Consider the following 25,653-nt stretch of genomic DNA (forward strand, 5'->3'; position numbering starts at 1 on the left):
GCTTTGATGAAAAATGTATATTTGCATGCTGTGGAACTAAAAAAAAAAACCAAAAAAACCTGACCCCAGATCTCTGCCCTTGTCATTTTTCTTTCCAAAACTCACAATGCATGGTTCCCACAGGGTTTGAAGTCCGGTGAACAATTTCTGGACCAAAGCACAGACTGGCTTCAGTTCAGGTGACACAGAACTTGACCTTGGTTTTCCTCTGGGCCCCGTGGGATCGCCTAAGACATTATTATTCTGTGCCAGCTAACCAGTATTCGTTTTTAGTTCAGAGCATCCAAAATAATATGAAGGCTGTATAGATACCATCACAGTGGATTTTTATAACATAAAACTTGGAATGTGTGTTGCATGCCCTGGACTGTAGCATGAGGAGGTATCTGAGGTCAGAAATCTTTCTGGAACAGTATTAGGAAACTGTCTTTGGCAAAGGAACCTAAGTCTGCTGAAATCCCATCCATGCAGTCTGTTGGAAGTATCTCTAAACCCATGCTTTAGTTCTGCCGTGGAAAAAGTGAGGCAGCAAAAATAATAATTAAGCAATATGGACAGTTAGGAACGGAAAAACTCAAACTGCCTCTGCAGTCCTCTTTTATTTTGCAATATAGTTGTAACCTCGAAGTCCTGGGCTGTGTGAAAGAAAAACAGGGGTATAAGGCAGAAACTTCCTTATTGTGTTAAAGAGGGAAATATTGCATAAAGTTCACTCTTTATCTATTCATTTTTTGGAAAATCTTCCCCATGACTTCACATCAATAAAAAGAAAACACCATATAGAGTTACAAGCTATTAGGAGTGAAATAAAACTGTACCTATATTTAGTATCAGCAAGAAAATTTCGTTACAGACACAACAAGATGCTTCCATTTACCAAAGTTGCATCCATTGGTGCAATCTACTGTTTTAGGGTCAATAAGGATTTCCAGAATTGGCTTCATTGAAGATACTGAACTTTTTATACATGGGATCAGATTAATATACACAATCTCCAATCAAATAACAACATAAAATTACGGAAGGGTTTGTGGATTTCTTTCTAGCAGAGAGGAGAAATTTATCATGCCAACTTTATACTTGATACCACATTATGAAATTATGTGATGCCATTGTAAAAAATAACTACAGTCCTAACTGATTAGCAAAACGTGTTTAAAAATTATACGGTTACACGTCACTCTATCAGCAAGAAAGAAAAGAAATAAAAACTGATTAAGTATATTAATTTAATTTTTTTGAGATTTCATATTACAGGTATAAATCTAGTGTATACTATAGAAACAGCTTCTTTTTATTGAGTAGTAATCTAGTAGTGGTACAACTCCACTGCTACATAAAAAGATTGAAATGTAAAACTCAGTTTCAGGCCTCCCTTCTTTCTTTCAGGACAGGTTACAATTACTTCAGAGGCCATCTGCTTGGACAAAAGGAATGGAAATCATACACCACAGATAAGGCATAAAGCTGTATCTAGGTTTCCTGGGTAATAATGTTAACATCTAAACCATGTATGGAGAACAAAAGTGATAAAAACTTGACCTGAAGACTGTTGCCTGGTTTAAAGTAGGAGAAAAACAATCTGAATAAATATTTTGTCTTCGAATGAAGAACACATCCTCTTTAGTAAAACTGTATATCCTAGATTTCAAGCCACCTTCCACCATTTTATGCTTATATTCTAATCTGGGTTCACTGAGTTCACATGATACTTTCCTTACCATTTTATGTTCTAGGAAACACTTATACAGGACATAAATTGAGAGTAAAGCTACAGTGGCACTCTTCGTCTCAGCAAAATAGGACAGTCAAGAGGAATATACATTGCAAAATGTGAAAGAGGACAGATTAATGAAAACAAAACAAAACAAACCCACACCTTAGTCTCAATACTTATAAAGCATTACACTGGAATTCCCAGGCTCTTTGTATACCACATAACAGAGAGCGCCTAGTTATCCCAAATGCCTTGGCCTGATGTCTAAGTACCAGCTGACAATAAGAAGTAGTTTCTGACAACACAGGAACACAAATCAGGCATTTACTAATACATAATTATTATTATTTACTAATACATAATAATCATTATTATTTATAATATTAATAATATTCCAATAAAATTTGTCACATTATCAATTAATAAGAAATATCACATGACCTGTAAGCATCCTTTCATAACATTTTTCACTTCCAAACTTCCAAAAAGAAAAATCCTTCAGTGAATTTGTTATAACTGTGTCAAGGCATTTCAAAGAAAATAGTGGGAATCGGACTGAAACTATCCATGATAACATCTGACAATTCAAAAAAATCCCACCCCACACCTACTTTTCTGCCAATCCCTCCAACAGCACTGCATTTAGTTTTAGTAAGGAAAGCTGGTCACAGACAAAACAGATTTCAGACAGATAAATAAATGGAAAAAAAAAAACATGAGGAAACTAACACCTAGGAAAAAAAGGTAAATGATTATTCTGTAGTTCTGAAGATTTGTTAAGTATGCTTCATGGCTAAATTAAGAAGTATGCTTTATGGCTAAAGCTGGAATACCAACTCAAGGTGTAAAATAAAGGCTACATAAACACCAGTGCAACCCAATATAGAAGTGGCTATAGAGTGAAACAGTTGGTCAGAGAGTCCAACATCCACACCGTATGTGTTTCAGGGTATTTATTTTGGACTAGCTCCTGTCTGGTCTTATGGAACAAAAGCCTACTGGCAGCTGGAGAAAATCTCCTGGCATAGTTTCATCCAAAAGGGACCTAGTTCGTATGCTTAACCACCACTTTGAAATGTGAATCAAAGAGCAGAAAAGGGTGTTTAAAGAGATTTGCTCCAGAAGTGAATTCTTGATCAGAATTAAAACATTATTATGAGACACATGCTAGTAGAAAGGAGGTACTTCTGTTTAAGCATTGGTCTCTTGCAAGGGAACTTAAAGGTTTTATTTTCGGGTTAATAAAGTAAATCTAGTAAGAAAGGCTCAATGATTAGAAGTTTGTACATAGAAAATTTCCCGATTTTAGAAAGACATATAATTAACAGACATTATAAAACTGGAGATACCTGATTAGCAGGAAGACAGCTGCTGGAACAACGAATAGGAGGCAAGTTATCTTGTCTTTCATGCAGTGTGTCTGTTCCCAGGAACTGTGGTTTCTTATCATCTTCATTCATTTCTGTCACCCAGCTCTGAAAATAAATAAATAATATATCTGTACCTTAAAGCAGTAGAGCAGATATACTTCATAGTCTACAATGACTCTAACAGCTATCCTTATAATGCACTGCTCTTAATGGGGAAAAGCAATTAAGACAAAAAGCAATTGTGCTTTTTTGAATAAAGAGTAAACTACAAAAAAATCTGTAAAGTTAAAACGGGGATTAAAGATTCAGTGACATTAATTCAATAAAATAAGAAAAAACCTCAACATAATCCTTTGATCATTTCCTCATTTAATCAAATAATTGCATTCTACTTATACACAAGAGGAAGACTGATCAAAGTGATTACGTTACTGACCATTATAAATTATACTGTACCATCAGTTCACTGCTAATTGTTTTCCATTCTTCAGCTGTGAAATCAGAAGCTGTGGCTGCAGGCTTATCTTTTCTGAGAGCTCTGCTCCCTGGATCTAAATGCTTAATACGCTTTTCACAAAACAATGTAAGTTCAGGATAATATCCCTCTTCACCAGACCTTTAAAAATGCAAAGATATAAAAGTTACAAAAAAGAACTAAACTGCATTGCGTCCTCCATATTTCTCTGCATGTGTAGTCTCTGTATAGTCACCACAGTGACTGCAGAGGACTGTTCTTCTGTTACAAGTGAATTCTACTATCACCTAATAACATTTTGATCAGAAAATTCCAGTGAGTTAACCTTCAACCACTTTCCAATGGACACACATACAGAGTTCAAACTTATCATCACGGTACTCATAAAAAAATGCTCTTGTCATTTTCAGCAAAAGTTAAACATGCACGGCATCTGAAATTACCACAAACAGTCAGGCAGGATGGCTTCATAACAGAACCAAAATCCAGCAGCAGCATTTGAGAAAAACCTGGCATTGAGTTACTCAGACCTTTTGGACGGTTAAAACAGGATTTGGATTTCCAGCGTTATCATTTAGACACTTTTAAGATGATTACTTTAACTTTGTCTTTTAATTTTTAAATTAGAAAGTCACAAAGAGGTTCAAGACAAATAGACTATTTAGGTACAGGTTCCTTTTAATTTTACAGAACAGGAATATAATTAATAATGAAGTTAAGAAAATATGTTTACCTTAACACCCTGAGAATCTTTTCCAGGTGTTTAACATCTGTGCATTTTTCAATGAACTTGTAGTCCAGGTGAGCAATAGGTATTTGATATGTTTTAGTGGTTCCTTGGTCCAGCAAAAATGGTACTGACTCATCACCCATAACTAAATATTAAAAGAAAAAAAAAAATGTAGTGATTCTGCAGGCACTCACTTATATTTTGAAGCAATGCTAATTTAAGGAATAACCCTGCTCATGTTCCGAAGTACTGCTCTGTTATGCAAGCGGACCCATTGCCACAAAAGAAAAATTTCAGATTTGAAGACCTGATCACACAAACTGTTCTTGACAGAGGTTTACTGACAGAAGTATGGTTATATATATTTTGGAAAAAGAATATGTACAACTCTACTGCTTCTGCAAGGCAGAACAAGTCAGAAAGACTGCTTAAAGAAAAATTGCCAATTTTTGCCTATCACATTCTCTGTTTTTCTTTAAACACAATATGGTATTACCTATTTTAAGCAAGTGTGGTGGGGATGAAGGATAAGATGGTGCAGGACCCTCTCTTTTTTTCAGAGGGAAGATGTTAACTAACTCAGAGTATCTAATGGAATTATAACCTTTGCCTTCTCTGTAGCCAAAATAAATCCAGTTGCTTGTCTTTCCTCACTAACTGCATTTTCTGGGCCTCTGCTGATATTACTGTACCAATCTGAATCTTTTCCAGCAAGGCTGTAAGTGATGAAGTGAGGGGTTCAAATTGGACTCTTCCCGTCTCCCTGTGCCTTCGATCCGCATCTTTTTCTATTTTGAGTCCAAGCTCTAGGGAGCAGAAATTCATCTTTGCCCCCATGTTATATAGTGCCTAAAGCGATCAGTTATTTTTAACAAGTACAATAAGGGCAGCTAGCTAGATGTGATAACAACTATGCATGGATATAAACCCAATTAAAATAATTGTGTTTTAATGGCTAGCATAATTACCCATATTAATTTGTAGTTGCACAAAAATGTTTACGATACAGTATCGCTTAAATACTAACTGGTCATAATTAGGTACTGCAGAAAGACAGGATTCCGCCCCAAGAATTTACAGTTTCAGTACAGGAAAAGAAACAACATGCACGGAGAGAGAGACGAGTAGAGGAAAGAATTAGACAGGAGTAAGAAGCAAGAGAGGCACTCATCACAAAACCGCAGCATTTTCTCCCGTTCCAGCATTTCCATAAGCGTCAGGACTAGGGAGCTCCCTCGAGTGCCCGGCGCAGCCCTCAGGCGATCCGGTAACAGGGAGGCCTCGGCTGCACGGGGGCGCGGCACCGCCACAGCCAAACGCGCTCCCCTCCCCCGGCCGGCTGCGGGCAGCCCCCCGAAGCCGCAGCGCCGTGCCCTGCCCCGCAGCCGCCGACAGTACGGCTTTCACCCCTCGGGCCAGGAATTTACCTCCACATCCCACACCGAGGGCTCCCCTCACACCGCCGCCGGGGCGGCGCGGCCGGCCCGTGCCTAGCAACTGTTGCTATGTACAACATGGCGGCCGGCGGCGCCCAGGGACGCGCCCGGGCGAGCGGCAGGGAAGCGCGGTGGACGGTGCGGACACGGGGCTGCCCTCCCCAGTGACCCCCCGGCGAGGCCCCCACGGAGCCCCGCCGGGCTCCAGCAGCGACGCTGGCGTTCACACTCACCTGCCCGGTGCCGCGCTGCCACCGGGAGACAGACGCGACCCGGCCCTCGCCGCAGCCGGGGGACGCCCGCCGCCCGCTCGCCGCCGCGCACGCGCAGCCGAGCCGTGGCGGAGGCGGCGCTGGGCGCCCCCTTCCTCCGCTGGGCTGAGGGGAGCGGCCGGAGGGGGACAGCAGCACAGCGGCTGGGGGCGTCGCTTTATCAAACATCGCCTGGTTGCTTTCAGCGTAGTGTTTTATTCCGCTTAGAACAGCCAGTCCCCCTCCCAGCGCCAGCCGCCCCCACTATTGCCCATTAGCCCTCCAGTCCCCCGGCACTGTTTCCTAAAGCAGGCCCGCTCCCCTTCCCGATGGCAGCAGATCATAGAATCGCTAAGGTTGGAGAAGACCCTGAAGATAATCGAGTCCAACCATTAACCTAGCACTGCCAAGTCCACCACTAAACCATGTCCTCAAGCACCACATCCATCCGTCCTTTAAATACCTCCAGGGATGGAGACTCAACCACTTCCCTGGGCAGCCTGTGCCAGTGCCTCACTAACCTTTTGGTGAAGAAGTTTTTCCTAATATCCAGCCTAAACTTCCCCTGGCGCAGCTTGAGGCTGTTTCCTCTCGTCCTATCACTTGTTACTTGGTAGAAGAGACCGACCCCCACCTTGCTACAACCTCCTTTCAGGTAGCTGTAGAGAGCAATCAGGTCTCCCCTCAGCCTCCTCTTCTCCAGGCTAAACACCCCCAGCTCCCTCAGCCGCTCCTCATAAGACTTGTGCTCCAGACCCTTCCCCAGCTTCGTTGCCCTTCTCTGGACACGCTCCAGCACCTCCATGTCCTTCTGGTAGCGAGGGGCCCAAAACTGAACACGGTACTCGAGGTGCGGCCTCACCAGTGCCGAGTACAGGGGCACAATCACCTCCCTGGTCCTGCTGGCCACACTATTCCTGATACAAGCCAGGATGCCATTGGCCCTCTTGGCCACCTGAGCACACTGCTGGCTCATGGTCAGGCGGCTGTCAACCAACACCCCCAGGTCCTTTTCTGCCAGACAGCTCTCCAGCCACTCCTCCCCCAGCCTGTAGCGTTGCATGGGGTTGTTGTGACCTAAGTACAGGACCCAGCACTGAGCCTTGTTGAACCTCATACAGTTGGCCTTGGCCCATCGATCCAGCCTGTCCAGGTCCCTCTGCAGCGCCTTCCTACCCTCCAGCAGGTCAAAACTCCTGCCCAGATGCTCTTCTCTACATTGGTCTGGCAGGAAGAGGTGCCACCCCTTGCTCCCACCAGACCTTTTGTGACGCTGGTACTGCCCTCGCTTTGCTGGGCAACTCTGGAGCTCACCCTTCTGAGCAGCCCTGTCGATAGCTGATGCCCTGTTTCCGTTGTGCAGGCATAAGGACCACACTATGCATGCCGATCTGGTGAACAAACTGATAGCAATTGTGTAGTAAAAATGTTATCATTTATACTCGGGTGTATCTGGCCTCCAAGGAAAAACCTAGGTAAGAAATGTCTTAACAGCTAAGATCAGATCAGATACCTAAGAAAATCTTAACCAAACAGCTCCAAAACAAAATCTCAAGAATGCTTTTTTATCCCCCAAAACAACCCACTGTAGTTCATTTATGAGTCAGTACATGGTCATGCAGTCTGCAACAAAGATACCTTACTATACTGATGAGAATTAAACACACAGGATAGTTTAGTATTACTTAACACACATTCCAAATAGACAGATGCAAAAAGTTTTGGCTCGTCAATACAAAACAACCAGTTTGATCTTTTTAGTACAGACTGAGAAGTCATCTGAAAAGCAAAACAAGATGCTATTTTAGTTTTGGGACACTACCCTAATTATCTTTATAGCACAGACCTAATTCTTTCCTTGAGTAACAAGGGGACAACTAAGTCAAGATGTACTTTAGGAATTGCTGTTTACACATTGCTTGTTAATGTCTACCTTGCCTCCCTCCCCTCTTTTTTTCCCCGAGAGATGATTTTTTTGACACTTCCTCCACACCTGGGTACCTGACTTGGGTGGTCTCAAGTCCTTTGAGATTTGTTCTTTTGAAATCCAGGTCCCTGTTTCAGACCAAGCCTTGTGTAGCCTTCTATTTATTTTCAGTAGAATTCATTCAAGCCACAGTTATGCAGTTCATAGGAGTCCAAAGAACATTTTAACAAAGTAAAAATGCAAATAAAGTTTAGATGAGAGTAATGAAAACAAGGTTAATTCAAGAAGAATACAATACCACTGAACTTAGATTACTACATACTGTGACTACAATTTAAACGACAGCTTTAGAAATCTATTGCTGGAAGACAGTACAGACAAAACTTAGTATCACAGTAAACTTTAATAGTTCAATACCTTAAAACACAAATAAGAGTGTGCATTTGTACACCAATGGATTCACAGAGCAAAGTTATCAGAAAGATTAAACTGCAGCATAAAGTCACTATATCTTCAGCAGAAATCATCGGGCATCAAAAACCACCACTGGAATAGTGCAGTTAAAGGAAAAAAATGTGTTGTTGTTGAAAAAAAGATTGGGGAGAAGAAGAGTGGAGTGGGCAAGGAAAAAAACAAACAAACAAATGAAAAGAGACTGCCTAAATCTCAAGTCACGACTAACTACATAAAAGCATTTCAAAACTCATCTTTAATTAACCCCACAGCACTTACCTTTTGTTAAAAGCCTGACTAATATCAACTGTTCATAGTATGTCACTCAGCAGACTATCACAGCTTATTATATTTTGCATAGAAAATGGAAAAAAGAGAGAAAGCGCCAGGAATGAAAAGAAGATACCCAGTCACACTGCGATTTCCCTATGGTACTTTGCTCTACTGTATTGATTTTTGGCCTTGAAGGATTCTTACGTAATTACTCAAAACTTCCATTCGGTTTCCCTTATATACCTTGTCTCCATCCACAGCTTCCCAAATGCATTCAAGTGCCCATGTAAAAGGATACATCTTTTTGTCCTTTTCTTGTACATTATTCTGTAGCCACATTCTCTGCATCTGATAGGATCTCTCGCCTTTATTTCATTTTCTGTATGACATTCTGATGTGATGGAGGAAGAGAAAGAGAGTGGATAAACAAAAACAGCATTGTTAATGCATAGGTAACTTACAAAAGTCATAATAGTCAAATTCCTATTTGTAGTAAACAAAACATAATGAAAATTATTGTAGTGAATTTGTATCAAGAGCTGAAGGATATGAAGATACTGTGCAAAAAAAAAATTAGCAAACTTCACTTATATTAACAAAGAGGATCTTGCTGAAAATCATCAAATTATTACTGCACAGAACACATTCCACTCTTGACACAACTAGATTGTCTACTAATGAAAACTTCAGCTCAGCCCTCCAAAGCCCCAAGTTTATTTTCTTAAATGATGAAATATTCCAGGGATTCCTGAAGTGATGACTCAAAATCACCAATTTTTAAGACTTATGTAAGAGAGAATTTGACTACTGCACTTCAATAAAAGCTGAGTGACCATACAGCATTTTTGAAAAAAACTCTGAGATGCACTAAATAGAAGGTCCACTATCTGCACCACAAGTGGACACTTAGAGAAAGCGTCCTCTGGAGAGGGAGGACCTCCACATAGCAACACAAGCTCTAAAGAATTACTTCCACATCACTACCCATATATACCACGTGTATGTGGTAGCATCAGCATCTAAAGCTTTAAAGAACATCAGGATCCACACTGCAACTATTTGTATTTATGTACTCTTCAGTATAATGATTATGCATTCTTCATTATTAAAACACCAAATCTCCAGTAACAAGTAGAAAAAATTCACTGATGTCTTTTCTTTACCTCCACAAATGTAAATCATTGGCTGCTGCTTTGGAGGCTGAACATCCTTCTGCGAATCCATGTTCTAAACAAGAAACAAACAACATGCACACCAGGTTTGGGTTTTTTTAAATTATTTTTTCAAGGCATACACAATCATTTCAATATCTCAATCTAAAGCTAACAGAAGATTAAAAACTTCCTTAAAAGTAAATACAAACAAATTCAATCTGTATTTGATAGATAAGACATTGGATAATTCAGGTTGAATGATTTCAGTAAGTCACCTAGTTCAGCTTCTCAAAAGCAGAGTAATATAAGGTTTCTCAGAGCTTTACCAATGTGGTATAGAAAACCTCCAAAGATGGAGATGGCACATTTTCTGTTAAACAGGATTTTAAATTTTAAAGCCCAATGAATAATATTTTCTTTCCTCCCTCCTGCCTATGATAAGAATTTCCTTGCTGGAAACATAAAAATGAACCATTTTTTATGTATCAGTCATGTAACAACAGTGCTATCATAAACAAAATAAGCCTTGTTATATTTTTTCCCCTCTGATACAACACTAGCTAACCTAATCTGCCTTTTTATTGATCTAAGGGATTAGAAATCCTGGGAACAGACTATAGGTAGAAGAGTAATAGCAATTTAAAAAAAAAAAACCCAAACAACAACAAAAAAAACCCAAAACAACCAGGGGCCAGAGAGAAGAAATTCCACCCTCAAAATCCTAACATAGGTGTGTATGATTACCAACCTGACCAAGAGTTTGATAACTTAGTGGTACTCTTCAAACACCTCTTAATGCCCTCTAAGTTTTGATTGTTCAGACTTATTTGGAGACAAATGTTCCTTCACAGTATCAGACTAAATAGCTACATATATTTCACAAACATTCTACCAAGCTTTAAGTAATCCTATCCTAACATGTAAATATGGTTGCAACCATAAATTTTAAGGTCGTTGCTGTAACCACTAGAGATAGTAAACAATTTTTTCCACCCAGTGCAAGTCTAGACTAGGACGTGAATATCTCCTTGTAGTTTTTTCGAGGTTGCCGTTTTCTGTGTTGCTGTTCTGCCTGACATAAAAGACAAGAATTCCTAACCCTTATGCCAGTGGATAGCCTTCATGATACTTCTTTATGAGCATGACTCGGATGCTTTTGCTTAATATTACACTAAGGATTATTTCCCTGATCTTCAGAGTTTGTTTCAGTATAAATTCAACTAGGAAAACTAGGGTCTTGAAAACAGAAGGATAGGCTTGACACAAACAGTTCCTCCTTTGTTTAAGAAAGCCTGATCAGCACTTGACAAACCACCTTGTTAAAACCCCCATTATATCGCTCCATTCGAGAGAACTGGAGATAGTTCATTAAACTCGATAGCTTTCAAGTAGGGTTTTGCTCTACCATAACCATAGTGGCACCTTAATCCCCATGTGTTACAGTCTTTTTCTGTCAATACGTTATAGTAAGATATAAGCAGTCGCCCAGTAGCACTTGAAAACAGAAGCATCTTCTAAAACAGAGAGCTGAACTAAGGAGGACCACAGTTACGGCTAAATAACTTGAGCTGGTGCTGCTCATGCAGCAAAATAATACCGCTGCTAAAGACAGCGGTGGCCTACAGCTATGGATTTTACAGGGAGGGGCCACGGTTTAGCCGGCCTTCGCGAACCCCGCAGCTGTACGTGCTGCCAAGCCGACCCAGCCAGCAGGCAGGCGGATGCACCTGCGTGCCTTGGGGTGCAACCCTACCCTGCCGCGAAGACGGGGAGCACCGGCCACGCTACCGGTGCCAAGAGGGCGCCCCATGTACCTGTGAGAGAGGCAAACCGGCTCCTTCGCGTCCCTCTCAGAGCCCACGAAGGAGGGCGGGCCGCCTTCCTCACAGCCCACCGGCCCCTCAGCCCCAGGCACCCCAGCCCGCCCCATTCCGCAGCAGGGCCTCCCACACCGCACCGCGGGGCTTCTACGCAGGAGGGAGGCCCATGAGGCCGGGCCGCACTCCCCCGCCGCGACGGGGACCACCGGCTCCGCAGGGAGGAGCCCAAAACCCCCAAGGGAGCCCCGACCCACACCCACCTGCACAAGCAACTCCGCCGGCCGCGCCGTCTCCTCGGCGCCGGCTGATGACGACACACCGGGCGCCGGCGGAGGCGGGGCCGGTGCCGCCGACGCCATCCCCGCGGCCCGCCCAGCGGCGACCGGTGCCGCCTACAGCCACGACGGCGGCCGCGCGAGCCGGCGGTACGCAGCGTGCGGGGGGCGCGCGGCCCGGCCCGGCCCCGCGAGCGAGACACGGAGGGCGGGCGGGAGCCCCGGCGGGTCCGGCGGGTCCGTCCCCAGCAGCGAGCCGCCGGCAGCTCCGGCCGCCTCCCCGCTGCGTAATTAGGTGGAGAAAGTAATCAGTACTTCGCTACCACTTTGAAAAAAAGCACAGAACGTTCGGTGGCGCTTTTTGACGTATAACCCGTCCTACGAGCGGCAGCGTCAGCCTCCTAAGCAGAGAGTGGGCAGCCGCGCGGTTAGGTGAAACGCGGAACGGACGTGCTCGGTGTTTTCGGCTTGGCTGTGCCCGGCCTGCCGCACGTGCTCGGAGGAAGGGGTGCTCCGGGACGGAGCGGGCTGATGGTGCGGCTGCGGGGTTTTAAACCGCCCAGGTGTTTCACCTCAGGGTCCCTTCTGCTTTCGGGAGCGCTTTATCTAAGACCCGAGGATAAAAAAACACGTCTCGATATTTTCGTCTGGGGGGCGGTACCATACGTACCCGTATTAAACCAAACTTACAAGCTGCGGTGCTGCGTATTTTAAGCGTAAGGTCGTATTCTGAAAGAAGTTGTACTGTCGGCGATTCCCGGAGGTACTAAACCGAAACCACTGGCGGTGTGAATTTTGAGCCTTCGGCAGGCATTTCGTAGAATTAGCCATCTTCGCTTTATTCCTGGAAAAATGCTTAACAAATATTGTGTTTTGTGAATATGCCGATTTAAATGACTTCATCGTTCAAGTGGTTCCCTGGTTTAAGGAAAGGTCTTTCTTATTCTGAATACGGAATAAAAATTGTTTCCTAAGCACCCAAGTGCATTGATATGTTTTGTCAGTTGTAGTCTATCGATGTTGTTTTCATACCTTAATACATAACCTATAGCTTATTCAAAGTACACTTGTGGAATAATAAATAGTTGCGGATTTCCTAATTTTGTATTTGAGTTAAACGTAATGAAAACACAGTAATGATTTTAGACAGGTCACCTGTTTCTCCATACTGCGGCGTATGAATAAAGTTAAATATAAGTTTTTGAGTGCCAGAACAAAGCACATGCAAGAAAAACGATAGGCGAGAGGCAGAGCTGTTCACCTCGATTCCGATTTCCCCGTCCCATCACTGCCTGCGCCTCCTCGCCTCCCCCAGGGTCTTCCTCGGTGTGGGTTTGAAGCGGGGGGGGGGGGGGGAAAGGCTGAACCCTGGTAAATGCACACTGAGTAAGTGCCATCTAATAAATAAACAAATAACAAACAACTGGTGTTATTTCCCCGGACTCGTTTCGTATTTAAAATGCGTTTGCCAAACCGGTATTTTAAAAAGGATTTGCTAATACCGCCGTGACAGTCAGTTAAAGTTAATTCTGCGAAAAGAAGGGCTCCACTATTCGGAAAGAAATCATGTAATTGCTTGATAATTGGCATCCTTTAACTCTTCCCTTGGAAAAATAGGAGGCGTGCGGGGCGGGCGCCTTGCCGCGTCTGTTTCTGTGGCAGCAACGCTCTCGGGTCCTGTTTCTTTGCGTGGGGTTTGGTTTGGTTTGGGGTTGTTTTGTTTGGTTGGGTTTTGTTGGTTTGGTTTGGGGTTTTTTTTGTGACGCTTTTTGGTGTGATGCCTCTTTGCGTTGCATTAAATGCCGCGATTCCAACTCGTTACATTTCTTGGCTGTTTTTGATCCAAGCCACAGAAGCCCATCCGGGCTGGAGTGACAGAGACACGCAGCTGCTGTGCCCCGCTGTAAGGAGCTAGCAAGCTGCCAGTTTCACAGAAAAGGTAATTTATTTTATAAATAAACACGATTATTTTGAAAATAATTTCTTCTGATTCATGTGAAATAGATGATGCTGCAGAAAGCACTTTCGGAAAAGCTGTATTACATTTCTGAACGTTTCTAATGATTTCTTCCTCTAAAAAGGAAGGGGGAGATATTCCAAGAGCCTTTCTATTTTTACCGATAGCCGCTACCTTGTAGTCACATAAAACAATATCCTTTATCTAAAAATGTCACAGTTTCCCCCGGCTCTGGATAGGTAACGCTTAAATCCGATTTTCCTCAGGCCCCCCTCGGCCCGGGTCGGCTCTGCAAGGCTGGAGGAGCGGAGGTCGCCAAAGGGGAAGGCTGCAAACCCGCCAAACCTCACGTCCAGGAATTAGTGCCGTTACTTAATTCCGACGTTTCTTTGGAAAGCCTCTACTTTGCTTCGTTGGCTGTAGGTGTTGCTTTTAGACTCACTCGCGACGATTTCACATCTCTTGTTCAGATCTGACATTGGTGGAGGGAGAAAACTGGAAGTGTAAGCAGGGGAAGAAACAGAAAAATTAGAGACCACCCGGGCTAAATGTTATATCACGAGGTGAAGGAGAGAACTAGGCAGCAGCGGGAGAAGACAACGCTGATTTATTTGGCCTTTCCCCGTCCCTGCGTGGCAGGCGCCTGCTCCCCCGCCGGGGCGGCTGCTGCACGGCCGCCGGCAGCTCCCCCGCCTCAGCCTGTGTAGCGCCGCGTTAGCCCTGCCGGGCTCAGGAGAAACAGGCACCCAAGTATTAGGTTTGTTTGTTTGTTTGTGTGTTTTTTGTTTGTTTGTTTGTTTTTTAATGTACAGATTAACCAAAACCACGGCAAAACCTAGGCGACGTCAGCGGGCATCTCCCACCCGACTGACAGCTGATCTAAAGGAGATGGCGCTTGACAAGCGCTCTGTGATTGTTTGGTTCCTGCACTAATTAACTCGAATTAGCACCCTCATAACTCAAGCTTAAAGGTCGTGGTGCAGATAAGGCTCATCGTCTGTGAAAGCCTTTGGCTGGCTGCGATCGACCAGCGCCTCTGCAGCCGCCCCTCAGCCCCGGCGCCCCCTGGCAGGGAGCTGAGAGGGCTCCCGGCGAGGCGGGAAAGCCTCACCCTCGCCAGGCACCTGCGAAGAAGCAGAGCAGAGGGGGAACGAGGCAGGGGCGCATTTAACGGTGGGCTGGGTGCGGCGGGGGCCGCGGGGCTGGGGTATAAAGTGTGAGGAAACGGGCGAGCCCCGCCGGTATCTTCCCGTGTTCCTGAGGAGCTCGCTCGCCCGTTCGGCGCAGCCGTTCTGCTCGGCCTCCCGTCCCGCCGACGCCCTGCCCTCACCCTAGGGCGGCGCCGCTCTCCCGAGGGCCGCAGCGCGGAGGGGGCGGGGGAGGCAGCGCGGCAGCGGTTGGTAAGGGCGGGTAGTTCAAATCCAAGCGAGGGAAAGCAGCGGTAGCCGCCCGCGAGGAGCCGGCGCGGGTGGAGGGAAGCGAAGCGGCTCCTCACTAAGGGCAACGGGCCCCAGAGCCGGGCGGCGAGCTGCGGAGGCGGCAGGATTCCCGTTCTCTCCAGCCGGGCGGGGAGGGGGGTTCCTCGCCTTCGCCCCTTCTCAGGGAGCCCCGCCGACCGCCTCAGCTGTCGGTGGCAGGGGGCTCTGGGCTCTGCTTCCTTCGCCCAGCGATTTGCCGGATGGGGGGGTGAAGCTGTTGCTTTGCTGGTGTCCGGCATCCCAGGTGACTGAGAGACCCTCGGGTGCCGGCCCCTAGGTAGCCCTCAATAATCTTCATCTCTGGGTAATTAGACGTTGCAGTGAACGCATATATAGACCAACTGAAAACTGTGTCTCAGCTGGGTAATGTTTCTCTTACATTTCTCTCTTTTCTCTCCGCATCCTCTCTCACTTTCAGTTATCAGTAGGGGTAAGCGATACTTTGAATACAGCACCTTTGCTTTGGAAGATTTTGAGTTGCTTCACAAATTAGGGTAAGTGACCCACAACTTACAGATAGGATTTAGCTATGCCATCTTCAATATTAATATCACTGAAGGTATTAATGACTTCTCTGTTTTTAGATCTGGATGCTCAAAGAGCAGAGTCTTCTGATAAAGTCAATTTTACTGCAGATATGATATCTGTTTAAATAACAGAAAATATTCTTGTACCACCAAAACTTTGCCTTTATCTGTTTTGTTAACAGTGGTGAATGGTGACAAACATGGACAGAAAACATCTTGTTTGAGGCATAAATGTTCAATGTGTGTTACTGGGGAATGTAAATTAGTATCAGGAACAGGCGTGACTCAATTCTAGAACTCACGTCTAAGTTATAGGCACCATTTACATTGCCTTCTAGTAACCAACATTTTTACCTCTTTAGGACGCTTTGGAAGACTAAGCTTATCGGAAATTGTTCCTTGTCTAAATGTCTGAATCCTGTTCTTAATTTAGTTTGGGTCTCTGAATATGAAACATTTTGTTCCGTAAACTGCCAGAAAGTTTGCAGTTGACTTGTAGATCAATTTGAGAACTACAAAATTAATATTAGATATGAGAAATGTACAGAGCATAAGAATACACTTAACAGATATGGATTTTATTCCTTGCTCTGTAACTGACTTGCCATGTGACCAGTCTTCTCTTCCTTGCACATCTATTTTATGATGTCTAACACAAGGTCAACAATACTTTGGGAAATTACTTCAAGATCCCCAAATGAAAAGGGCTTGATGTTATGTGTCAAATCTAGTAGATGAAACTTTTGACACCAGACAAGTCATAAGAGGTTTTATTAGTCATCTCTTATGCATATAAGTAGTGTCTCGTTCTATTATGAGAGATTTTCAGCACCTCTGAAAGGCTTTCCCTTCTGTACTGTATTTGTAAAATGAGACCTCGTGTTAAATTAAATCTTAACTTGTACAAGTAATAGGTTTTGAAAAAAATTAATGTGTATACAAAACTGAGGTGTATACTAGGATTTGCTGTAAAGAAGTATAACCCACATTCTTCACTCAATGCCTGTATTGCAGCGGCTTCCCTGTTATTTTCTCAAACTTGTTCTCTCAAAATCAATATAGTAAGCTCACAGGCTCCTCCTGCTGGACATTGGCGTATTTACAGCATATTTTTGGCTTTTACTTGAGTTGTCAACGTTCCTTTAACTCTGCTATTCTGATCTCTCCTACAGCTGCAAAAACTTGTTTTTTCTGTGATTTTATGTTACTTGAAACACAGGTTTGCTTAAATTCTTTTATACTATAATATTTTTAAAATTTCCGCTACTCTCAGTTGTTCATAAGATTAGATAATTTCTCCCATGGAATGTCTGAGAATGAAACTGCAAGCGTGAGTTTTCCTCTTGTTGTTTCTTCAGCATGTTGCCTGAACATTAATTTTCTAAACCTGCATTCCTGTGCACTTTTGTTAAATGTGTGGTTATTTTGACTGTGTTTATGGAAAATATTAATATTTTTAAAGGTAAGTGTGGGTATGTGATTTTTTTTTTTTTGGGCGGGGGGGGGAAATTAAGATTTTGAATAGCTGTCTCCAAATAGCATTCAAAATTTAAACCTCTGTCCATCACCATGTTTGGTAGGAATATCTCCTGGCAATGTTTGCTAACTAACTGCAGTTCACCAAAATTCAGCATAGAAAATGAAACCTCTGTTCTTTTTGTAGATTACACAAAGATAATGCCCTATTGTTACTGCAGGTCTCTTATAGGTCTCCCTCCTTTTACAAAAAGAGCAGCTATGCTGATGTGGTCCTCCGCTGATAGTGTGAATAATCAACTGAAGAGCAGCACTGCATTACACAGAGACTCTTTATACCCTTTTCCTATCTTTTACAAGTTATTTTCTAGTTCATGACACAGCACTTTTAGCCTATTGCCTAAAATGTTGACAAGTGATGCAGATGAAACATGAGACACTGCTTGGAGTTCGTTCTGCACTGGTCGAGGAAGTTATCCCTAATTCATGTAATAACTAGCTTAAAGTTATGCCCTCACGTTTCTTATTTGTGCTGTCATTTATTTCACCAAGTAAAAACAGGGAATGAGGAAAAAGCAGTGAGGGAAAACAAATGTGAAAGTAAGGTACTTGCAGAGGTAAATGGGAGAGGGAAAGGAAGCAGGCCAGACTTCAGAGTTTGTCGTCGCCTTGGAATTATTTTCACATACATTTCTCTCCTGGAAGAATTTTTCTCAATTATGTGGATTTTTTTTGTTTGTTTGTTTTAAGTCCGTTTGATTTCATACTGATATTAGCATGATTCTATAGGCCTTTATGCCAAGTTCTCACAGACTGCTCTTTAATATCCTGTTCCTTTTGAACTTCTATATGTTGCTGTCTCCTCACAGTAGAAAACAAAACAAAGCACTTTATAAGATCATTGCAATATAGAAAGTGCCTTCAGTATGGGTCAAAAAATGCTAATTAAGTGACCCAAGATCATCAAAGAATGATTTGCCCCCCAGGCAATTTGGGTTCCCACTGCTCATATTTGGTGGCCTAGGGGTTGACTAAGTCAGGACTGTTGGGATATTAGCAGTGTCTTAATACTTGGTGTTTAAGCAACCTTTAAAGATTCCTGTTTTTGTCTGTTCTGAACAGTCAATGACTATTTCCAGACTTTTGTTCCAAAATACCAGTTCTAGAGGCCAGTAACATACCCCAGTAAAAGGTGCTGATTCAAACTTTGTAAGTCTTAAAACGTTGATGTGAACTACTATGGTTTCTGTGAGACCAGCCCTCACGTGGGCATTATTCATAACACCTTTTATACGATTACCATGTCTCGTGTGTAGAAAGCAGTGACCTATTGCCACTCTGGTTAGGGTGGAGAAACTCTGCCATGTATGAATGCCAAAAAAGTAAGTCTATATTCTTACATCTCTTACTTAAATGGCTACATCAGCCACTTGTAACTTTTCTAGGAAAATCTATAGTAACTTTTGAAGGCTTTTATACTTAGTAAGTTTAAAAGAAACTTTCTTTCTATGTACATGGTGAGAGGATGTATAGTCAGTCCATCAGTTTCTTTAAAGTGTAAAGCTTCAGAACACTCAGTTTACCCACAGAGCTGAGCAAAAGCAGAAAGCTTCTTTACAAAATAACATTTACTTGTTAAGGCAGATAAGAATGCACTGTTCACTTTGTAACTAGAGGTCAAATTTTATTCTCTCCAGGGACCGTAGAGATCTAAATAATAGGGAGACCTGTAGACTTGTGACTTCATAATTAATCCTCTCATTTTTCTTAAAGAGAAAATGCCTTTTATCTAAACTCATCTATGACCAGAGCTTCTGCTAGTTCTTGAGGACTGAACCGTTAGTGGTTGGATGAACCAATAACACAGTGCTAATAAAAATCTTGGTCCTATTGGAATGAGAGGGAGTTTTGTCACTGAATTCAGCACAAATGAGATTCTAGTTGCTGTGTCGCTTATTTGAAGTGTTTTTCCTTGGATGAGGACTGGCAGATCAGTTAGCTAACTGCATGTATTTCGCCTCAGTTACAGTATACTATGCATTTTAATCACTCATTCGAACCATCTACTTGATTGTAATTTATCTTTGTGTTAATGTATAAGCACTGTTTCTACTAAGACTAATGAAAATACTTTTGCCATGGCTGCTAGCTTGACAGACTTATACAAGGCATTCTCAGTAATCTGAGGGTGTTTTGGTGACTACTTTTATCATTTGTTTCAGAAATAACACTGGTATCTTCATTTACAAAGTCAAAGTGCCAAGCAGAAGATGTCAGACAGACACTCAGTGATGTTCAATATTCTTAAAAGAAATAGAGTAACATCTCCCAGCAGCAATTTTAAATATTCCAATTTCAAAGACGCATGTTGCACTCCAGTATTTCTGGACAGCAGAAGCAATGAGTCAGTAAAAGATCCTGATGTAGAACATAAAGAAGCACTGAGTATAAAAAGTTTATCATTGCTACAGGAGCATTCTGAGCACATTCATCCAAATGCCCTCTTTCCTGTATCACCATCTATTGAAAATGAAATGAATTCTATTTCCTTATTAGAAAGAAGAGAAGAAAATAGAAGTGCAGATTTTTTTGAAACTCCTAAAGTGAGCAGAAAAGGCTCCTCAATACGCAGGAGGCTGCTTTTACCTAGGACTGTTCCAGCTGGCACAACTGTAGGATGCTGTGAACAACAAGCTAGTACTTCAGGAAGCAGCAGGAAAAAAACATTCTCTTGTGTTTTGAGCTCTGAAGAAAAACTTTCACAAACAGCTTCAGATTCTCCAGAGGATAAAAGTTACAAATCTCTGACAGCTAGCACCTCAAAAACTGAGGACTCTAATCCCAATTGCCCAAAACGGAGACTTTCCTTTTCACAACAAAGGACTTCTACGCTAGATGAGTCCAAATGTAAGGACCCCTTATTGCTAGAACCAGAATGTTTATCTCCAATTCAGTGTAAGGATGTTATTGTTAGTAATGCTAATGAGTTCAGTGAAAGTCTCCTTATCAGTGTTAGTGATGAGTTGCTTAGGACTTCTACTTACAGTGTGTTACCTGAGGCCAATGAGGGTAAGTTCCTGACTTCTATCAACAGTCTTGTAGAGAACTTTAACTTTGAAAGATGTGATATAAGCTCTCCCTGTGTTAAGCTGGCAAGTTACCCAGATCTTTCCGTACCTGAGGATAGTGGATATAATTCACTTCATTTGGACAAATCAGAAGACTCATTGTCTGATCATGAGGGATCTTTCCAAGAGTTCTTCCAAAAATGTAAAGAAGGTACCAGAATTCTGGGTAGTAAAAGAAAGACAAGAAAACTTGAACGAGTTAGAAGGTTATCCACTCTTCGGGAGCAAGGCTCACAGTCAGAGACAGAAGATCATCATGGCAGCACTTCTACTTCAGCATCTATGTTAACAGAAGAAAGAAGCTTTGTCAGTGAAGACCATGCATTAGTTTTAGAGGAACAGCCTAGTGGAGACCTAGTTGTAAGTCACGGAGATCTGTCAAGGACTCCAGCCCTGAAAATAGTTTATGAAATTTGCTCGCAAAGACAAAAATCAGACCAAAATCAAATATCAGAGAATATTGATGGAACAGAAATATTTGCATTAGAACATATTCTTGCTGGACTTATTGGCAAGAAAATGGGCATTGAAAAATTAGATATTTTAACAGAATTAAAATACAGAAATTTAAAACATGTTCTTGCTATAGTTTTAGATGCTTTGACAGTGGAAAGTCTATGCAGGTAAGTACTACAGCATTTTTTTTAACTTCTCTCCCAGAAAAAGTGAAAATATGTGTTTCTGGAAATAAATTAACTTCTGGAATAGCAGGTCTTGTCAATAGAATTTGTTTCTAGGGAAATTAAAAAGTTTTATCACCACTAACCAAGTGGCTCTTTCTGTGTAGTTCTAAAAATACATTATATGGGGTAACTAAAAACCAACCAAACAAGAAGTCAAGCACAGGAATTAGTAAACTTAAAACTAAATCACAGTACTTGTAAATTTTAAAATATATTAAAAATTTCTTTAAGCCTAGAAAGTAATTTCTTTTCATTATAAGTTCTCCAGTAATGCATAGTACTCAAAACACATTTTCTAGACTTCTTCCTTTATTTAATGTGTGTATTTAATTTCCTCAGTTATTTCTAAGCACAAAGATGCTCAAAGAATTTTGCTTCATGAGTAATGTTCTAGATTAGTTTTTAATCAATAGAAACTCACTTCTTTCAAAGAACTCAAGTGCCATATGTATTATTAGTTAAAAGGGAATGGGAGAACAGGTGGAAGTATATGGGCACGGATGTTCTCAGAACACTTGACACAAAAATGTGACTTTAGAAACAAACTTGGTAAATGGCTTACGTGGAAGGAAGAAACTTATTCAATTTTGTAAGTCAAAGATATGCTGTGTTATTTATATTGCAGATGTTCTCTAGACTCTTCTACTATTCTATACAGTGGTGCATAAGAGTACATGAGATCTATGTTTCATAACAATACAGTGAACTCTTGAAGTATATAGCAGTGGTCTGTGAAATGACCAACAGTATATGAAATCATGCAAAAATCTTTAAAAGGTAGTCTTAATATCATGACCTCTGTACTACTCGGCAAAAATGTGAAAGTGGATAACTTTTGTCATTCATTTGTTCCAGCATTTGGAAAGTAAGCAAAAACTGGCGTGAAATTATTGTACAAGATAAAAGTGCAGATAAGAGGAGAAAGTTGTACATAAAACACCTGAAAGAAGAAGCTGGGGTAAGGTTCGTCTCAAAGGTAATGTTTTTTTCAAGTGTGAAAGACGACAGGTCAGAGGAAAGAGGAAACATCTTGTAAAGCTACAGAAAGGTAATTGATAGAGACAGTTCCAACATGAGTACGTGGAGGATTCTAACAGGAGAATGTAATTGCTTTTATTGCTTTTCAACTGTCCACAGTTTGAGTATTAGTCTTTCAGCCATGTGATACTCTTTTTAATGTCTGTCTTTTTTTTTATCCCGCCCCCCCCCCCGCCTTGAGAATCCTGTAGGATCTCTTCCTCAACTAATTCTGTCTTTGGATTTTAAACCCTGTTCATACCTTGGTGCCATGCTCTTCCTCATTTTCAGTTTCACTCTAGTCTGCAGTGCAGTAGGACCCACTCTAGACTACTTCCTGATTACTTTCAGGACTACTTGTCCCTAAGCTTCTTCATGGTGTACTTGTGAACATCAGAAGGATATATAGAAGTTTTTTAAGGGCTATCTAGAAAAGTAAGCATATTAATAGCAGTATAATTTTTTTAGATCCTCTATGTATGTGTACACACACACTTCAGTGTAACCTTCCTCTAATTGTGACAAAACTTCTATTTACTGTTTCCATGCTTGTTGTTGAGATGTCTCCTAATTCAGAAACAGGAGGACCAGTAGAGAGTGCTAAAAGACAGTTGGCTTTTTACCCTACTCATGGGACTTTGTATTTAATGGTTCCTGTCTCTTGTTCCCTTACTAAATATAAACATTTAATTGGAAATACATGCACTATACATGATTTCCTCTTCTAATGTGTTGTTGCACAGGAAAAACAAAAAAAAAGGCAAAAACCAGCTGCAAATTCCAAATGAAATAAAACCCTGATTTGCTTCCTTTTGTGTTTTTCTTTTCCTTTCTTTATAATTATAAACTTTAACAGGAATTTTTCTTGAAAGCTGAAGATGCTGCCACAAGACTTAATGTTCTCAATAGATCTGCTCTAAGGCCCGTTCAAGCTCAAGCCAGAACTCCTGTAGTACAAATACCACCTTTATACACTGAACTTACACCCAGGAGATGCAGTTCTGTTCCCCATTCAACTAGTAGACAGGAAGAATACATAAAAGTATGTAGCTAAAAAACTCTTTACTTTCAGTTTTTAGAAAATTTTCATTTACAAGAACTAAGTAGCTCTTCTCTCCCTCCTCTTGCTACAGGTTGCTAAATCTCTGCTCACTGACGAAGCTCTAAAACCCTGTCCAAGATGTCAATATCCTGCTAAATATCAATTGGTAAAGAAACGGGGACTATGTAGCAGACAGGCATGTGCATTTGAGTTCTGTATCTTATGTCTGCATTCTTTCCATGGGTCAAAAGAATGTAATAGTTTATCTGCAAAACGGAAGAACAAAAAAGATGCTCCTCCAGGAAGTGCCCAAAGTAAAAGAAATTTAAAAAGACTCTAAATTTGTAAGGCATGTGAGTCCTTACATCTAATTCCTTTCCCCTTCTCCCAAATTCCTAATCTTGTTCATATTCTTCCTAAATATATGGATTTTGAAAGTCTCATTTAATGTGTTTTTGCTGACTTATCTTGATAACTTCTCATGTATATATCTTAATCAATTTAATATATTTTTGTTTTTGAAAAAAGTGAACATTTTAAAACATTTTATGTTGCGTTTTACCTGTTGTGTAGTAGATAGGCACTTACTAACATCTTAAATTTTTTAATAAAGTATCTTAAATGTAGTCTTCAATATCTAGCTTACAGGACCTCATAGATGTTTAAAAATGTGGTTCTTGTCTTAATGACAAATTAAAGAAAATTATTTTTCTAAAAAAATCTTTTTTAATGGCATTTATTTATTGTTCACTTTAAATTACAGTAAATGTTTTAAAAATATCTTAAAGTGGGGCACTAGGTACATATGCAAAAAATACTTCTGCCTATATAAATGATGATGCCTCAAAAGCAATATACTGTCTTAATTTTATATCAGAATAATTTGTTGTTCTCTTAGCCACTGTAATGCAAGTCAATAGAATAGTAATTTCTAAATCAAGCTGATGCTGTGTGGATATTCTGTTGTACTGGTTTTTACAGAGTTTTTGTCTTTACCTGAAAATTTAAGGTGATACAGTATATATTCACCTCTCTAAATATGCTGTTGCATTACCCTTGTTGTTGTGAACTTACCTTTATACTTAGTCTGACTTTACTTCAGCTCCCAGGTACTGGATCATCTTCATACTTCTGCTTGAATTAAAGGATTATCTACTGCTAGAAATCATCCTTTCTCTATCTGTAGGTTTAATTAAGGCGATTCACTGATTTTGTTCTTGAACTAAATATGCTGATCCTTTACTGAAAAATAACATAATCTGCCTCTCAGACCTCAAATAATTTTTTTTTAAACTCCTAGCAATTGTAAAAACACCTTGAAATATAGGTGACAGAAGTGGACACAGTACTTGCTCTATGAGATAATATCAATGTACTTCTCTAATTGATATTGTCCTAATTGTCCTTTCAAGGAGTTAATTTGTCACAAGCATCTTGCAGAACACTTGTAGTCAGCTGGTGTTTCTTCCTCACTCTCCCTCTGATTTTGTCCTATGTGTTACATTTGTAATGTTGTAATTTTACTGTGTGTATTTGTAGGTAAGCCTTATCATTGAGCTACTTAAAAAGTAGTCTGATAAAAAAAAAAGAGCTTTCAACTAAGCAATAAGCTGTGTATTTGCCTCTATTAATATTTATTCACATATCCCTTTATTTTTATTGTCTGAAAATTACAATTAACTTCTGAGACTTTCTTCTTTCCACACAACCTGCAGATGTTTAAGACAAATGGACCAGGATAATTCACTTCAGGATGTTCTGGAAACATCACTTCCTATTTCTCATCTCTAACTGTTGTGATTTGTAATTTGGTTAGTACTTTTAGCATACTTGATTTCTGGGATAGCAGCTCCACGTAGCATTTGGAAGAATGAGGAACAACATGGTTAGTAAAATGGCATAGAAGTTTTAATACTAACTTTATTAACCAAACATGGTATCACTAAAGAAGGTATAAACCCAATATATTGGCCAGAAAATCGTGTTTATTGCATGAATAAAATTATCAACACTTTTATTCTATACTTATTTGTATTTTCTAAGCCCTTGCATTACTTTTGTCTAGGGTTAGACTGGTAGCACTTGAACTGGAAGACTGGAAGAGGAGGGAACAATTGAGGGGAAGGATTTTTGGGACAAGCTGGGGAATATAGAGATATGTGTGTGTGTCTATAGTTTTGGTTTAGGAAGAATGGCAAGTCATTACAGAGGAGGAGACAACTGCAAGCTGAAAAATTGCTAAATTATTTGATTTGTTTAATATTTGCATTTCCTTAATTGTTTGGAACTTTAATTGTTCAAGGTCTACTTAAAAGTTGATTTAGTTCAGAGAACTACTGGACTGGTTCTTTTATTCTTAGGTATAAAGTAACTAATTATACATTTTTAGAAATATTTACTAGTTTCTATTAAAGGTTAAACTGACATGATGAAGTGGTACTTTCTAGGTAGGAAATTATATTAC

General features: G+C 41.0%; 2 protein-coding genes across 11 annotated transcripts in view; one reads left to right on the forward strand and one right to left on the reverse strand.

The window, feature by feature from the left end:
* Positions 1-9,002, reverse strand: part of SPAG1 (sperm associated antigen 1) — a 46,389-nt gene extending 37,387 nt beyond the window's left edge. Inside the window, exons 1-5 of one of the 8 annotated variants that reach the window (XM_087748911.1) lie at positions 8,876-9,002; positions 7,981-8,063; positions 4,296-4,437; positions 3,544-3,703; positions 3,067-3,192 (exon numbers count right to left, since the gene is read on the reverse strand). In XM_087748911.1, the coding sequence (XP_087605037.1) occupies positions 3,067-3,192; positions 3,544-3,703; positions 4,296-4,437; positions 7,981-8,063; positions 8,876-8,955 (591 nt within the window). In that variant the 5' untranslated portion in view covers positions 8,956-9,002. Of the gene's footprint in view, positions 1-3,066; positions 3,193-3,543; positions 3,704-4,295; positions 4,438-5,719; positions 5,920-5,961; positions 6,176-7,972; positions 8,064-8,323; positions 8,453-8,875 lie in introns of those variants that run through there. The other 7 variants (XM_087748939.1, XM_087748919.1, XM_087748930.1 and 4 more) reach the window with 7 other exon arrangements.
* Positions 9,003-14,861: 5,859 nt separating this feature from the next.
* Positions 14,862-24,342, forward strand: FBXO43 (F-box protein 43). Of its 3 annotated transcripts, none has more exons than XM_087734878.1 (6): positions 14,862-15,011; positions 15,735-15,810; positions 19,542-21,070; positions 21,986-22,088; positions 23,004-23,189; positions 23,281-24,342. In XM_087734878.1, exons 3-6 carry the CDS (start codon positions 19,590-19,592, stop codon positions 23,527-23,529), a joined length of 2,019 nt encoding a protein of 672 aa, XP_087591004.1. In that variant the 5' UTR covers positions 14,862-15,011; positions 15,735-15,810; positions 19,542-19,589; the 3' UTR covers positions 23,530-24,342. The 3 variants fall into 3 exon arrangements, with proteins under 3 accessions (XP_087591004.1, XP_009467598.1, XP_087591013.1); XM_009469323.2 differs by lacking the exon at positions 14,862-15,011 and adding an exon at positions 15,102-15,238; XM_087734887.1 differs by lacking the exon at positions 14,862-15,011 and adding an exon at positions 15,586-15,620.
* The last annotated feature ends 1,311 nt before the right edge of the window (positions 24,343-25,653 follow it).

Source organism: Nipponia nippon, unplaced genomic scaffold (genome assembly GCF_047370975.1).
Source record: "Nipponia nippon isolate SJK-2023a ecotype South Korea unplaced genomic scaffold, ASM4737097v1 scaffold_1, whole genome shotgun sequence".
Taxonomy (NCBI): domain Eukaryota; kingdom Metazoa; phylum Chordata; class Aves; order Pelecaniformes; family Threskiornithidae; genus Nipponia; species Nipponia nippon.